The 16,921-nt window shown below is 47.3% G+C and overlaps 1 protein-coding gene across 5 annotated transcripts in view; it reads right to left on the bottom strand.

Moving 5' to 3' along the window:
• The window catches only part of RADIL (Rap associating with DIL domain), a 68,275-nt gene that overhangs the window by 22,904 nt on the left and 28,450 nt on the right, over window positions 1-16,921 (bottom strand). For all 5 annotated transcript variants that reach the window (XR_012656487.1, XM_075069176.1, XM_032767788.2 and 2 more), the window contains 3 exons: window positions 14,903-14,940; window positions 10,665-10,825; window positions 2,112-2,224 (listed from right to left, as the gene is read on the bottom strand). Coding sequence is in view for 4 of the 5 variants with exons in the window: in XM_075069176.1 (XP_074925277.1) it covers window positions 2,112-2,224; window positions 10,665-10,825; window positions 14,903-14,940 (312 nt within the window). In the remaining variant the exon portion in view is untranslated. The remainder of the gene's footprint in view (window positions 1-2,111; window positions 2,225-10,664; window positions 10,826-14,902; window positions 14,941-16,921) is intronic.

The following is a 16,921-nucleotide window of genomic DNA, read 5'->3' as shown; positions in this document are numbered from 1 at the left end:
TTGCTCGGCCCTGTCCCTAAGCAATAATTTAACAGCATACATGGTGGTCAGTTGGTCTCGGTCTGTTTTGGGGAACAAACGGAATGTGAGATACAAACTACTGTAGCTATTAAGTGAAAGGAATGGTGCCCGTTCTATGCACCCACATGGTAACTGAAGATCTAATATACATGCTATGAAAAAAAGGCAGAAGACAAAAGCAGTGTCCAATTAGAGACACTTTCCTTTGTGTAAATGAGGAAGGTTGAAAAGCCGTGTCCAATCAAAGCTTTTGCTTGTATGCAAATGAGACAGGATCAGCATCGACCAATCAGCCAGGGGAGAGGCTGCTGGAATATTGGAACAATCTTTCCACAGAGGGGAAAAAAAGAGCTACAAATAGAATCAAGAAGAAAAATAGTCCATTTCCCAGCTAGAGGCCAAGTCTGTAATCACCAGACCTGGCAGGGGGAGCTGGTGGAAAGGCAGCATCATCAGTCAAGTTTAACGTCTCTTTCAATGGAAACAAGTCCCCACCCTGCAGACACAAGCAGCCTTTCTCTGTGGCCACACTGCCCACACTGTTCAGCGCTCCATAATGAGCACTCGCAATAAAATTTCACTCCAGGGACCTAACGGAGAGAGTCCAGAAGGAATATTTCCATCAGGTCCATGAATCAATTCATTATACCCAGGGCTATTACCATACAGTAAATCACAAACGAGCTGAGGAAGGTTGGACGCGCTATCACCACAACTCTTCCTACTGATCTGGGGCCACGCATTTCCCCCTGGCTTCCTGTGGCCCGGTCCCTTGTTTCCAAGTCGTCAGCCATGCAGAGAACTGTTCCGTCGTAATTTCACTCTCCTCAGGCTGTGACCATCACTGGGACACTTGAGCCCAAAGGAAAATGAATCCAAAAGTTACAAGGTGGAGTGAGGGAGAACAAGGGTTGGTCCTGAAAGTGACTGTGCAGCCTGAGCTAAGCCGTTCACGAATGCCTCCCTAGGAGACAGTGCTACAGCTTGAGGTCTTCAAATCACAATTTTGAGGATTTCAATAACTCAGTCATGGGTTAGGGGTTGTTATAAATGTGTATGGGTAGGGTTTTGTGGCCTGCCTTGTGCAGGAGGTCAGACTAGATGATCATATTGGTCCCTTCTGACCTATGAGTCTATGAGACCTCTCACCTGCCAGAAATTCACTGCGATCAGTTCAGGGTACCTGACATGCAGCTCTCCCCTACTGCCAATCACCTGCTAGGGTGATGGTATTAAAACTCACCCAGTTTGCTATCTAGATTCTTATACAGCGTAGTAACATCTTTCAAAGATCATGAGGTGCTCACATACTATGGAAATGGGGAGCTCATATTAGTAAACAGCATCCGAGCAGCTCGTAATCCCTAATGGATTTTATCCTCACACCCACCCGAGAGCTAGGAATGTATCCTCCTCATTTTACAGGGTACATCAAATGCCTCACCTAAGGTCAAGCCACAGGCCTACAGCTGATCTGGGAAGTTCACCCTGACCCCTAAGTCCGAGTCTACTGCTCTGTGTCTGTCTTACCTATTCAGACTGCAAGTTCTTTGGGGCAAGGGCTCTCTCTTACTACATGTTTGTGCTATGCCTGGCCCAGTGGGGCCTTGATCCTGGCTGAGCACTGTAGGTGCTGCTGTAATAGAAAAAAACAACAGCTAAATAACTTGGGCCATCCAAAAACATCGACGTGGTTTTTGAAAAACTCAACCTGTTTGATCATTTCTGACCCCTCAAAAAATCGTTTCTGACCCTCTTCAGTGACTCAGGAAAGATAGGGAAAGTCCAATCCCCTGGCGCAAGCATTTTTTGCACTGCATCCTAGAGACCAGCATTTTTTAATACAGAGGAGGCTTGCAGGAACCAGTATATCTGTTAGAACTCAGCAGAAAGAAGGACCTGCTGTCCCAGGACAGGATAGAGAGGGAGGGAAATTTCAGACAGGGGTGCTCAGTTGGGAGACTTCTCCCCTCCATCTCCCGTCATCCCCCTTTGATAGTGAGACACTATCAGCACCAGGCTCCTCTTCACCCTCTGGATTAGGCTGTGCATTAGCAGGAGAGAGGGGGAGGTGTTGGGGGTGCACATACCTTGGAGATATAGTAGACGCACTGCTGAAAAGTGTACATGATCACTTCCTCTAGCACTGTCATGGCTTCCTCGCTGGCTGTGATGGTTAAAGAGAACAGAGACTCCTTAGAACCTAAAGGACAAAGACAGCAATGGAACACGTCAGAGCAAAGGGCTCCAAATTGTGCCTGTTAGTTACTGCAAAGGAAGCATAGCTAGTAGTTACAATGTGGGATTGGGAGCCAGAAGTTTTGGATTCTATTTCTAGCTCTTCCACTGACTCATTGTGTGCCCTTGAGAAAATCACAGCTTCTTTGTACCTCAGCACCTCGGTCTGTAAAAGGGGGACCGTTCTCCTCTCTGATCTCGCAGGAAGGACATGAGCCCTAATTTAGCAATATTGGTAAAATGCATTAGGCTCCTGGATGGCAAGCGCTATAAAAGATACAGAACTCTTGATTAACAGTGTTGTAGCAGCAATAGTTCCTTACTGGGCGGCATAACTTACATTGCTGTCTCGCGAAGGCGCCCAAGAGTGAGGACTATTTCAAAGGGCGGCAGAAGAGCTGGCCTGGAGGAGAACTGATGCCTACGTAATTTCTTACAGTCACTCTCAAATGGAATAAAAATCAGGTAGCATTTGCATCCTTGGGACGTTCATAAGTATGCACAACTTGCCCTACTTTACCTGGCCACTTGATGTCCCCATTGCACTAGTGAAATTAAAGCTGAAGACACATTTATGTGGCTTGACTTTGAGAAGCTGCACAGCTCAAGATGGCTCTTTTAAGACAGAGGTTCAGAGAGAGAAACCATTCCCATCTGAGGCCATTTGGTGCGTATGGTGCTCTTGTTTTAGTGGACAGATACCCACATCACAAAAAGCACATTGACACTGTCACCAGTGCTGGCAGTCACAGGAAAAGGCCTGAGGATGAATGCACAAGACAGAGCTCTTGTTCCCTAGCAGAGATGGTCCACTCCAGATCAGAGTGCAGAGCAGACACACTGACGGGGAAGCTTGCACTTCCATTGCCCAGCTGAACCCTCCTGTTAATCCCAACCTTGAATTTATGGCAGCAGTCTCCAAGGCCACGACTGCAACCCCCTGAATTCACTTCAATACAGGAGAACTCAGCTGGTTCTCCCTTTTCTTCTCTCATTGTATCATCTTCGCCAGGATCCACCTGCCCCTTTGTCAGTCTACAAAGGATACTGCTCTGGAGACAATATAAATTCACACTGGTGCCTTCCCTTCCCACAGTGGCTGGGGAGCCATTACTGGATGCCATGTCAAGAATCAAAAACTCCAACCCTGCATTCTGCTGGTGCCTTTTGCTGGCTCTCCCTTAAAGACGTGAAACTGCACCTCACTTTCCTTGATGCATTGTGAGCAGAGAGTGTGGACAGAAATCCAAATCTAATAAAACACAGGGTTGTCATAGTAGTAAACACATATATGTTGTATTTCTGGGTGCTGACAGGTGTGGGGGGGTTAATATTTCCACTACAGACAAACATTTTTCTTCTAGCAATGCTTCGATTTCAGTCCAGATTTGCAGCCCACCAGCCCCATATGCTGAATATTTGTACAGCTGGATGAAGCGCTTTCCAAACACAGCTTGTCAGAAATCTTTGCCTTTGGAACAGAAGAGAAGGTCTCGATAGCTTTGCCAAACTAGCACCACCCTCATGCTCCTTTGATGTGGAATCAGAAAGAGGAAATTCCATGATATCATCCACCTGACCATTCCCCAAGTCCCATTTGCAGATGGTTAGTGAAGGACTTTTCAGCCACACACACTTTTGCAGCAGTTCAGGGAGGTAAATTGGTGAATTTTTAAGGCTCAGGAAAGTGAGGGGCTAATAGGACTGAATCAATCCATGTGTAATGAAGGCAGGAGCATTGTAAACTTCCACATACAGAGCACCTGAATCCTGATCTACAGCCCCACTTGCTATTCCAATAGCAGGACCCTTCACTGCTGCACCAAGAAACCTTGGTCCCGATCTGCTATTCTAATCCTGACCTATTTGGAACGGAGACTGCTAATCACACTGGCCTCTATAAAGACTGGCAAATACCTACTCCAGAACAGGCTGACACCACTCAAACTTATTTCACTTGTGACCTGAGGTTGATGCGAACCCAAGTTTCTGAAGTGAAAAGCCAATGTAAACATTTAAAAACATGGCCATAAGAAGATTTTCAAATCTGACATGAAAAATAACATTGGCTATGGAGAAGAAAACCTTGGTGCTCATCTGTCTCAGGCAATTTCAATTGAAAGCCAAGGTGCTAGGGAATCTGCCAGTGCAGGATTTCAAACTAGAAAATAAGGAGCACAGACAAACATAGCCAGTCCATGTTAGGAATATTTCTGATCACATGCCGGCAGGTGGGGGTGACTGCAGAATGGGGTATGGAGACACAAGGGATAGCTCTTCCTGGGACCCGTGTGTAGACTATGGATTCCGTAAGGTCCTGAACGTACTCAGTACTGTGTGATCTGTTTAAGGAAGTCCCCAGTAGTATCTCTGGTCCTGAGCGATTGTCACCCAAGCTGTCCTCAAGTTGCTCAGCTGTTCTCCAAAGCTTTTGGGGAATAATATTCAAAAGGAAGCCAGCCCCGGGTTCGGTGAGCAATCCAGTTGGGCCCTGGTGCTGATTTCTGTGAATCTATTTGTAAGTATTCACCAAACAGTTTCAACAAATAATTTTCAGCCTATGGGCTGGTTCACAAATGGTTTGCTTGACTACTCTGTATCCTGATCGGTCATCTAAATCCCATGGGATCAGGAGAGTAACAAAAAAGAAGTGACACATTTTCTGGCACAAATTTTCAGGCAAATATTAATTAGTGCTACGATTCATGAAACTTCTGGGATTGGCACAAGACTTCATGAATACCAAGTCATCCAGCTACGCATGGATGGTATGTCCCCATAAAGCTGCGAACTGAACATGGGGCTTTTAGTCACAAAAATATACCCAAATCAGGGTTGTTGGGTTTAGTTTGTTTTGCGTTTTTTTTTAACTATTCAATCTGCTCTAATTATAGGACAGAATTGCTCATACAGCAAGGTCTAAACACCTGCATTTCCCAGGGGTACAACGTTTTTCTCAGACTATCTCATATCACCTGAGTGGAAAAGCAATTCCTAAATTCAACAACCGTGTTTAAAAAATGTGCCAGGAGAAACACCCTCACTTGTAGAAAGATAGGGGCCAGCACAGGGTTTCTCATCCTTATGCATACCTGGAATTCCCTCCATCTCTCACAAAACTCTCCCCCCATTGAGCAATCTGGGAAAAGGGGGCAGTCCTGGCCCCTGCTCTAGACAGACAGATAGCAATGAATGGGAAGGGAAAAGGTGTAGGAAAAAACCTCTCCTTTTCATTTGCCAGCCTGTGGGTTCAGTGCGCTCCAATGTACTGGTTAGACTTTGAAAATCAAAAGTACTTCGCTTATTCTGAGGCTATGACTTTTTTATTTTTAAAAATCTTCCCACAGATATTTCCTGAGGGATGTCAAGAGGCCAAAATACTGATTTTAACCTTTCCCTCACCCTCTTGTTTATGTTATTTCTTTCCCTCCTGATTCACCAAAACCTGCCCAGAAACAAGGTGTATTTATATGACACTACATTGCTTCCCCCCACCCCTCCCCCTAAGCCCTACCACCCTCCTAGCTGAGCATCAGCCCGTCGATTCAGGATGGCCCCAGTTCGGCCATCCAGCTCAATTCACTTAAACATCTGCTTAAATTTAGCCACAGCGTAAGTTCCATTGATGTCAATGGGGCTTAAGAACATGCTGAAAGTTAAGCATGTGCCTAAGTGCTTTGCTGAACAGGGCTGGACTTAAGCACTCACTTAAGTGCTTTGCTGAAGTAAGGCCTGGAATGGGCAAGGGGTAAATCTCTCTTCCTTACAATGCCCTGAAGTTTTAAGCAAATGTCGCTCAGCCTGCAAACCCAGAATGCTCCTTCACTTGCATGCTTGCTGCCTTCACTCTTGCACGTGGCATGGACTTCACTTTCCCAGAGACCATTCCCACCAAGAATTCCCACCAAGAATTTAAAGAATTCTCTCTCTAGATAGCAACCCAAATCTAGCAGTTCCCACCGATCACAGCCCAGGAGGGACCAAACACTACCAGCCAGGGAAGACAAGTGTCCCAGAATCCCTCTGGGGATCTGAGAGAGGAATGCAGGCAGGTGTTCATCTCAGAGACCCTTCAGCTACTAAATGCCAGCAAAGGAAGGAGAAGGTCTGACACTAGAGAGCAGCAGAGGGAGGGGCTGGTCACTGAACATTGGATTAGCTGCTGCAAGGAGAGCCTGCTTGGATCTGCCCCTGACCAATTTAAGCAGAATTCTCCGTGCATGTTACCCAGCATGTATCTGGGTAATTATCATCCACCTAAGCACAATGACCTAGGGGTCTAAGTACTGGAGATCTGGCCCAGGAGATTTTTTTCTCACCCTCCTCCAGTCCTAGTGTTCAGCAGCAAATGCCCACCGTCATCTTCCTTGACTTTTCATTTCTTGTAAGCTTGCTGGCACTGTAAATATATTTCACATCTCTCTATCGATGGTCCCCTGCAAGCTGAGTATCACCCATCTCTCTCATATCTGTAGACTGTACTTATCCATAGTAATACTCCAGTTATGAGACTCATCCAGTAGGGTGTGGGTTTTGCCAGCTACACCATAACTGACACCACTTAGTAATACTTCTAGCGCTTGGTTGTTTCCCACGTTTCTGGATAGAACTGGCTGAAAAAAATTGCATTTCAAATTTCTTTTGTCAAAAAACAGGGACAAATTTTTTGCAAGATGTTTTGTGAAAAGCGTTCATGGTTTTCAGCCAGCCCTACCCTGGCATTTGTGCACGGACACTTCTGTCCATTCATACGCTTATCCTTCAGCTTTGGTTTCAGCACTTTCTGCCCGAAGTGCTCTCTCTGCCTTTTCTCAATCAGCATGAAGCCTTCCCAAGAATCTTTGCCCATGTTGGATCCAGGAATGATCAAAGATTTCCCTTAGATTCCAACTGGAAGAGAAGCCATCCTAAATCTACTTTTTACCAACAGGGAGAAACTGATCACAACTGTGAGAACAATAAGGAAGCTTCTTGACTTCAGAATAGTAAGGACTGGATTTACAGAATGCAGCTGTACGTGGGCATGATGGGGGTTTAGGAACGCACATTGTGAGAAATGAAAATAGGGTGAAATCCTGGCCCCACTGCAGTCAATGAAAGTTTTGCCATTCAGTGAAGCCACCATCTCACCCAGTGAGTAAGGCCCAGTCGAAGGAAGTATTGAAACCCAGCAATGCAGAAAGCAGCTAGATCACCCTAAAAAACACCACAATTGAGAAGAAAAAGACTGCAGTTCCAGCGAGACTTCATAAAGGGTTGTTCAAAGAGAAGGATACAAAATGACAACAACTGTACTGTGATGGGAAAGTGGAGTGATGAGCAAAGAAGAAAAGAGAGATCTTCAGGAACGGCCGACTACCAATAAGGGCTGCAAAAATGGAGAGAGAGACTTCTACAAATCTACCGGGGGGACAGCGTCTGCCCATGCCCTGTGTTCTGCTTGTGTGTTGGGGGGAGGGTACTAGAGACAAAATGGGGCCTGTAATAAATGAGGAAGGGTGAGATTTTCAAAATCACTCTGCATTACCCTAGCTCATGTACCCCTGGGGTACGCAGAGGTCTTCCAGGGGGTACATCAACTCATCTAGATATTTGCCTAGTTTTACAACAGGCTACACAAAAAGCACTAGCAAAGTCAGTACAAACTAAGATTTCATAGAGACAATGACTTGTTTATACTGCTCTGTATATTGTACACTGAAGTATAAGTACAATATTTATATTCCAATTGATTTATTTTATTCAGGGGGAGGGATAGTTCAGTGGTTTGTGCATTGGCCTGCTAAACCCAGAGTTGTGAATTCAATTCTTGAGGAGGCCATTTAGGGACCTGGGGTAAAAATCTGTCTGGGGATTCGTCCCCCTTAGAGCAGGGGGGTTGGACTAGATGACCTCCTGAGGTCCCTTCCAACCTTGATAGTCTATGATTGTATCATCAAAATGAGAAAGTCAGCAATTGTTCCATACTAGCACGCTGTGACACTTCTGTATTTGTCTGATTTTTCTAAGCAAGTAGTTTTTAAGTGAGGTGAAACTTGGGAGTACGCAAGACAAATCAGACTCCTGACAGGAGGCCAGTAATCTGGGAAGACTGAGAGGCACTGGCCTAGCTCTCTCCCACTGCAGTCTGTGGGAGCTTTGCCATTGACAGCAGCGGGAGCAGAGCTGGGCCAACACTGAGTGCTTTTGACAAATCTCCCTTTAAATTAACTCAGGCTCAACAATGGTGAGAAACATAAATAAAATCATTTGGGACAACTGGGAAACCCTTATTCAAACAGTGAGGAACAGCAGGGGTGGGCATACTCGGATCAATGGTGGAGAAGCCACTAGGCCACAAGAAAACCCAGAGAAAGATTCAAAGAAAAGATAAAGACCTAATTAGTTTCAGGATCCTCTCTTGACATCGTACTGAGCCCTGCAATGGACGAACTGAACCCCAGCTCCCAGGGTTTATCATCTCACTTTCCCAGCAGCTGCTCATGTGCGCCCTGCACTTTGTGAGGGCTGCAGTATTTTTAGCCTACAAGCACATTTTTTAGAGCGCTCACTGATTAAGAATGTACCCGCTGTCCCTCCCTCCCACCCACACATTGGTCTTTACATCGTGTATCAGCATGGGAACCAAGATAGCATAGGACATGGAGAGCATCTAGCACGCAGCTGGTTTGCCTCTTGAGTGCTTTGCTCCTTCTCCCTCCGAGGGGAATGAGAAAACGAAAAGAGGCCATGCTGAGAGTGAAGCCTGGCTACTCCCCTCGCCATATTAGACTCCCTGCGACTGCAAGCTGTCACCACTCATTTGATAAGGGGGATTATGTCCCTCTCGAGTGTTCACAGGGCTGGAGGACTTAGCTTAGCAGCCCTGAGAGCTAGTTGTGCTTCCAAAGAGGCACAGGTAATACTGAGCAACACTGCTAACCAGGTAGCCAGTCTGGTCTGCGATCTAATGGATTCACTTCACAGGGTGGAGTGAGAGGTGAGGCTGCAGAATGTAGAGCAAGGGATGGTAGCCAGGCAGGGGTTTCCAACTGTGGCCTGGAGGACTGGGTGGTCTGCCGAATACTCCCAGAGCCTCATCCTTACTGATGTTGCATCCCTTTCCTCTTATCTCAGTGGCCAAGGGTTCAGGGAAAGGACCTTGTTACCTCAGGTATCAACACGCAGATACCAGTCCATTCTTGGTGACAGAAGTCATGGTGACCCTTTGGTTGCAATGGGATCCATGTCCCAAAATCATATCCATTAATGGCTTCAACAGGCTACATGCAAGAGCTCATCATTGCACAAGCCCCTTTTGACAAGGTGGCTGAAACCCAGTAGAGCCAAGTGAGTTCCCTGGACTCAAAGGCAGGTGGCTTGATACCCCATGAAGATATAAGGGAGAAAGGAGTAGTGCTCCAGTGGGAGAGGAATCTAGGGCATGAGCTGAGCAGTCCTGAGGGAGGAACCCTGGGAGCAGCTAAGCCTTGGGGAAAGTTTGATCTGAGCTTTATTATCTCATTAATAAACCAAAATCCCAAGAAGGAGGTCAGTTTTGACACTATATAATGGGAGGACTTTGTTTTCAAGACAGTTGGAAAAGGCACTTGCTTAACACTAACTACTTATACTAACTATACTAAGAGGTAAACAACTATATACAATGGACACTGGAAAGGCGCTTGCCAAGGCAAGACCTCTGGGACATTCCAGCTAACCATCATCGGCGGTAAGAAGGGTCTGGTGGGTCGGCAGGGCTCTATATTAAGCCATTGAGCGCCAACCCAACAGATACTGCTAGGGGGAAAATCTTCCAGTTGTCGTGCTCATGTGCACGTACACACGTGATTGGAATGGACATGTACAAGCATTTGAAGAAGAATCTCCTTTTCATGTCTGTTTAAAAGAGACTCGAGACACACAAAAGTCCTGATTTTAAGACTGACTTTAATACAGCCTCCTTTTTTACCTCTGCACCTGCAATTTCACAGGTGAGCAATTCTGCACTCAGGAGTGAGTGGTGGGGAGCAGAGCCCAGCAGGACATTCAAACTTCCACATGCTATGGCTGCCTTGGCTCAATCCCCAGCGGACGTGTCACAAAAGGCACCACAGTTTATCATTCAAGAACCTGCTCAGGAGACGTCCCAGAGAGCTGGTGGGGTCATGAGCCCTGTGGATGAAGTTCCCTTACTTTCCACAAACCCCAGTACTATCGAAGGGCATATCTGGGATAAAGAGCCAATATAGTGGTCTCTGAAGTCAGGATGGAAGTACCTTGCTAGAGTAGCAATAGAGGAAAACACCAGCAAACCAGCTTGGTGGTACAGCGCCCCCTTTGCCTGACATGTCACACAGCAGGCATACGGCTGGGGAAGTTTTGCACTAAGGAGGCGTATCGGTATAAAGAAGCATGAGTCCTACCCTTGACATCCAGCTCCTCCTCCAGGCTCTGGATGTAGACGGGGGATTTCTGCTGGATAAAGTACAGGAGCTCGATGGAGTTGGACATCCAGAAGAGAATGTGCTGCAGGTCTGGGACCAGGTCTGTGACGGTGAAGCGGGACAGGGATCCAGGATCCTGACTGGTGAGATAGAGAAGGCAAGAGGAGAGTTTCAGACTCCGGTCAGGACAAAGCTGGTTGCAGCTGCAGTCTGTCTGTGTGCACAACACCCCCGGCTACAGGAAAGGCTTGTGCCCCTCTCAGAGGCTGGCGATGCAGGATAGTCCCAGTGAGCACGAACAATGCAGTAATGGATACACCGGCAGCACAGACAACACTCCAGTATTTTATACTCTCCTGCTACTGCATCGACACACTTTTCCCCAACTCGCTCAGAAGTTTCAGAATGAGCAGTGTCACAGACTATTGCCAGCACAAGAGTTATGGGCTTAAAAAGCAAACCCAAACCAAACCCAGCAGCTGGCTTCCCTGGGGAGTTACGGATGTGCTGTGAAACTACTCTGCAAATCAGCAATGGGATTCCTGTTTCCCGGTCAGTGGAAACGCCACAGCCCAGCACCCCGGAGACAAAATGCTGGATCTCGGTGATTTGCTAATCATCCTGAGAACCTTCGACCTGCTGACTTACAGTCAGGTGCTGAGCACCTCCTGAGAAATGCTGAGCAACCTCAATTGGAGCTGAAGATACCGAGTGTTTCCTGGGCTCTTAGGAATTAACAATAATACTAACGGCAGCCACATGATTCCTTCTCCCCGGTCATGCGGTATGGTGCAGTGGCAGCCAACAGTGGTATACAAGGGTTTGGAGAACATGAAAACAAATGAGGAGAAAAGTGATGTGTCAAAAACAAAGCCTGGAGCAGACAGGACTCCAACAGGATCAGTGAGACTGGGCAAGAGTATCAGAAGCGACAGGGGGACTGTCAGGTGCCCAACTTGAGACGTGTGATTTTCAGAAAGCAGTGAGCACCAGCCCCTTTTTAAGGTGTCTCACATTAGGCACCTACAAATCACTCTTGAAAGTCATTCCCAGAGCCCTGCCCTATTAACAGCAGCCCCCAACCCCCAGTCTGGAGAGCCCAGGTGCACTAAAGCAGCATTGAAACCGAAAAAGACCTTCTGCAAAAATGCTCTTGACAAAGGCAAAGTTTTGGCTCAAATGTTTGTTTTAGCACTTTGGCCTGATGCGAAAGGCGCTGAGTCAATGGGAGCTGAAAGCACGGAGCTCCTCTCAGGATCAGGCCCTTTATATAGCACTGCAAATGCTGAGGAGACTGTTTTCAACCAGCCTGGACTTTGCCTGTGAATTTAGTGGTGATGACTGGCTCTCAATCCGGAGGCTGAGTACAGTACAGAGAGCAGCAAACCTCTTGAGTTAACCGAGGGCTTATAAAAAAAAAAAAATTAAAAAGCATCTGGAAAATTTCTTTACTAGTGAAATGCTTTTCATGCTATGATCACTCAGAAAATGGTTGGATGGGATTTCTGATAACTTTATAAAACAAGCTCACTTTAGAACAACCATGAAGAATTTCGGCCTCACAAGATACTTTGCTGAGGAATGTTTTAAGCCAGTCAAAAATAGGGACCTTGGGCAAAAATGTTTCACTGTAGCTACATTTATATGATTGCTCACACAACACAATAATGAACCGACACCTGTACACAGCCCTGAACGGAAGAAGCTGAACTATATGGCTATAACAGATGGATAGGCTTATCTTTACCACACTGTGATTTACCATACCCCCCAGGAAATTCCTTAGCACCAAGTCATCTGACTGCCCCGTAGTTCACCCCTGGATTTTACAGCTTCCCTCTTGGTTATTGTACCCTCAGAGCCCTGTGAAGCGTGTCTCTCGGCCTGGAGCTCGTGGTTATCTCAGGGGATCAGTGGGAGTTCCATACACAGAATGTGGCAGGATCAAGCTTGCTGCCATTGGATGCACACGCATCATCAAGCTTGCTGCCATCGGACACACACGCATCGCTGCCACCAGGAGTGGCTCTAGGCATTTTGCTGCCCCAAGCATGGCAGGCAGGCTGCCTTCGGTGGTTTGCCTGCGGGAGGTCCTCCAAAGCCATGGGACCAGAGGACCCTCCGCAGGCAAGCCGCCGAAGGCAGCCTGCCTGCTGCCCTCATGGCGCCGGCAGAGCGCCCCCCATGGCTTGCCACCCCAAGCACGCGCTTGGCGTGCTGGGGCCTGGAGCTGCCCCTGGCTGTCACTGACTGCAAAAGGAGCCGCAAACGCATGTGTAAGGATGGAACATAGCCACTGTACCAAAGAGTCTCTTGAACTCATAGAGCTTCAATCCCCTTTCTCTGCCCATACTCTGTGTGGCTACTTGCAGGAGGTAGTTCTGCCCAAGGTTCCTGCTCAGGCCTATCATGGCTAATTTTAAAATGACACTCCCCAGATCTGAGACATACACAGGGCCAAGGTCTTTTGAAGAGACTAGTGACTTGGGACCTCAGTTTTTGGGATGCCCAACTGTGAGACACCCAAAAAGGGTCTGGATTTTCAGAAAGTGCAACGTACTCACCTCTGAAAACCAGGCTCCTGTAGAGTGCCTCAAGCTGGGCACCCAAAGGAATAGCCATTTTTGAAGATCTTGCATTTAATATGAAGAAATCAAATAATATCAATCTTAGTATGAAGAATGTGTGGCTGGGCTTCCCAGCTGCTGGTGACAGGTGGCACTGCTGGCACAAACGGCAAGACTGTAAGTGTGCAAGGGGTAAACATGCAGCAGCACAACGTCACACAAGAGGGGAAATGCAACACTGCAGTCAAGTGTTCTGGAGCATTAATTTACTAATTTATCTCTTCTGATGTTTGGAAAATAGTGTAAGGAAAAGTAGGCCAACGCCAGGCCCCTGGGGGACGTACTGGGGTTGGATCCAGCATAAATACAGGAAGGAGTGAGGCAATTAACCCATTCAGGGCTGTGGAATGTACAACACGCATCCACCTGCAGTCCACATGCATGTAAACCTTGACTGTCAAGGAATCACATCATTCAGGGAACACATGTGCAGGGACCTGGTATAAAAGTGTGTTACAAGGCTGCTATGCTATATGGCCCAGTAGCTAGGGGAGCAGACTGGGATGCAGGAAACCACAGTTCAATTCCCAGTTCTACCACTGACCTGGTAAGAGACCTTGGATGAAGTCACTTCAGCTCTCTATACCTGTTCCCCCTCCTTCCCTTTGTCTATTTAAACACTTTGGGGGACTGTCATTACGTGTTAAGCACAACAAACCCCCAAGGTGTTACTGTAAAACAACAAAAGGAAAATCTCTATTCGCTCACCATCTGTGCTTTAAGAGCCTAAATCTTTTTAAATGGCCTCCAGTTCTGCTGGCACAAATGCTAGCACTGTTTTTAGCATGCTTCTCGATGAGAGCTAGTATGAGTATGTCTCCTTGAGCTGGGAATCACGGCCCCAGCTCGAAGTGCAGAAGTGCTCTAACTGCATGTCTGACTGTCAGCATCTGCAACTAACTCCTGGTGGAAAAATGCAACTGCACAATCAGAAGCTGGTTTTAAAAAAGCAGCTTTTAAAAAGTGCCCTTTCATTGCTCTTTACATCACTAGTGCATTTGGGTTTTTCCAGGGGTGAGGATGTGGTGAGGCCAGCAGGCACCTCTGCTAGTCATCTCCTGGCCCCAGTACAGCAATGCCTTCTATATTCCCTTATAAAGGGCATGGATAGCAGGGGTGCTAAAAGTTTTATGTCTTTGCTTCAGCAAGGTAGGGAGTCGAGCTGCGTGAAGTTTTGAAACAGCAAGTCCTTGCAAATAAAAAATATATAAAACGTTTTGAGTTTTCTCAAATTTTTTGTTTGTTTTTCTAAACGAACAATTCACCAAAACGGACATGAATTATGTTCCTGTGTCGCTGAATTTGCATTTTTTGCCAAAAAAAAGTTGCATGTAAAAAATGTCGCCCAGCTCTGGTGGTGAACCAGGCAAGAAGCCCCCACCTAAATTAGACATTAGCAGAAGCACCTTGCTGAATCGGGGCCTGTATATTAACAATGCTGCCTCGGCCTAGTGCTCTTTACAGAACTTCCCTCTTGGTCATTCCAAAGGCAATTTCTCTCCCTGTAGGTGCAGCTGTTTCTCTCTTCATAAGAGGAAGCAGGAGTGGGGCAGGAGGGAGGCAGAGAGAGTAAAGACGGGTGATACTTACTGCTGGGACTGCTTCTCAGCCAGTTCTTTTGTTTTCTCCTAGGATAATGGGGGGGAAGCATAAGTCGATATGAGAAAACAATAATGCAGAAAGAGACAGAGATGCACACACGTGCACACACACACACACACGCAAACTCCCAGGGGAAACAGTACTATCTGAAACAGGAGCTTGGGATAGTTTTGTCAGGGACACTGAGTGGGCTGGCTACTCTGTGCTTTATTGCAAGGCAGAGCAAAACTTTGGTTAAGTTTTTTTTTTTCCCCTTGTGCCAAAAACTATTTTTAAAACTCCTATTGGAGACTTGCTCCATATCTCATGCACCTTCTAGCAACTGCAGCTGTTCTGCATAGACAGTTAAACGAAAGGAAATGACACACAGATGCTATGGCAACAAGCACGCTCGATTTGCTAATATAATTACACTATACGTTGCAAGTGCACAGAAAGGAATGGGGTGGGAAGGAACCCGGAGACTGGAACTATGCAATTGCCTAGAATATAATTAGGCAGATATATCCTTATTGTTTGTTACATTGTACAATATACAGGTACTTATTTCAGCGTAAGTTGCCCACTGGGATTCCTGTGTATGTCTCACTGTGCCCACCAGAATTATTGTTATTTCAGTTCTGATGTGCTGCACAGCACTAAGGTTTTATTTACATGAACCCTTCCCCCTGAAGTTCCTCACCATTGCTACCATGGATGCAGCTGCACCTGTATTAGAAGGGCTACTGCCATTCTAACCACCGTGTTTTCCTAAACTTGCTCAGAGCAGGGCTGCACTGCTTAAAACGCTGGTGGCTGCCTGCAGCCTTATCTGGGTACCAATGGTGAGAAACAAAGTCTGGTGTAAACGAGGCCAGAATGGCACCGCGCGCTGCGGGAGAACGAGGTGATCTCTAACAGGGAGGAAACGTACAAACCCTGATTCCACAAGTGCATTTCCTCCACTCACACTCTCTGACAGTTAGGCAGCGACATGGAAGGTTGTGATGCACGGTAGCTGGCATTCCTGCCCCGTGACCAGGCACACAGCTAACAATGACTCCGGCCTGCAGTGACCTATAAACCCAGACCTCTCCCATAGGGTGGCAGCATCAAGGAGAAGGGATAGCTCAGTGGTTTGAGCATTGGCCTGCTAAACCCAGGACTGTCAGCTCAGTCCTTGAGGGGGCCACTCAGGGAACCAGGGTAAAAATCTGTCTGGGGATTGGTCCTGCTTTGAGCAGGGGGTTGGACTAGATACCTCCCGAGGTCCCTTCCACCCCTGATGTTCTATGATTCAGTCCAAAACCCTCCCCTAGGCCTCCAGTCTGTGCTTCCAAGACCATGGACTGCAAAAGGAGGGGTGGTACTGAGCAAGACTAGGGGCTACCCCTCATCCTGTTATTAGCAGGGCTGCCCAGAGGATTCAGGGGGCCTGGGGTCCTTCTGCTTTGGGTCTTCGGTGCACGTCAGCGGCATGACCCAGAGCAGAAGAAGCTCCAGGGCTTCAGCAGCGGGTCCTTCGCTTGATCCACGTGTGTTCAGTGAAGGACCTACTGCTGAAGACCCACCAAAAACTCTTGTGGGGGGCCCTGCGAGGGCTGGGGAAAATTGCCCCACTTGCCCACCCCCAGGCAGCCCTGGTTATGTAGAGCTAACCCGGGAGGGGTTGAACATCAAACATTTAACGGGAGTTTGGCCTTTCCTTGCACCTTCTGACCACAGCAAGCATTCCCTTCAGCCCAAGCCCCTGGGATCTCTCAAACCTTGGAGGGGACAAGACCTTGGATTGATGGACAGGGCTGGCTCCTCATCAACAGACCCTCACAAGATAGTTCAAGGCCTGCAAGCCTCTACAAATTACATGGGGATCTACAGTGCAGCTCAGGGCTGCCACCCTCTTTAATCCAGCAGCGCAGCCTGGGTGGACATCCAGATGGAGCCTCACAAGCAGGGACTTAGTATCCGTGGGCTGCACAGCTGGGTGACAAGGAAAGATGGTGGTGATTTGCTAAGTGCAGCCCTTGG

This window comes from Chelonoidis abingdonii, chromosome 9 (genome assembly GCF_003597395.2).
Source record: "Chelonoidis abingdonii isolate Lonesome George chromosome 9, CheloAbing_2.0, whole genome shotgun sequence".
Taxonomy (NCBI): domain Eukaryota; kingdom Metazoa; phylum Chordata; order Testudines; family Testudinidae; genus Chelonoidis; species Chelonoidis abingdonii.
The sequence above is the reverse complement of the archived record's forward strand: the minus strand, read 5'-3'. Positions and strand labels throughout refer to the sequence as shown.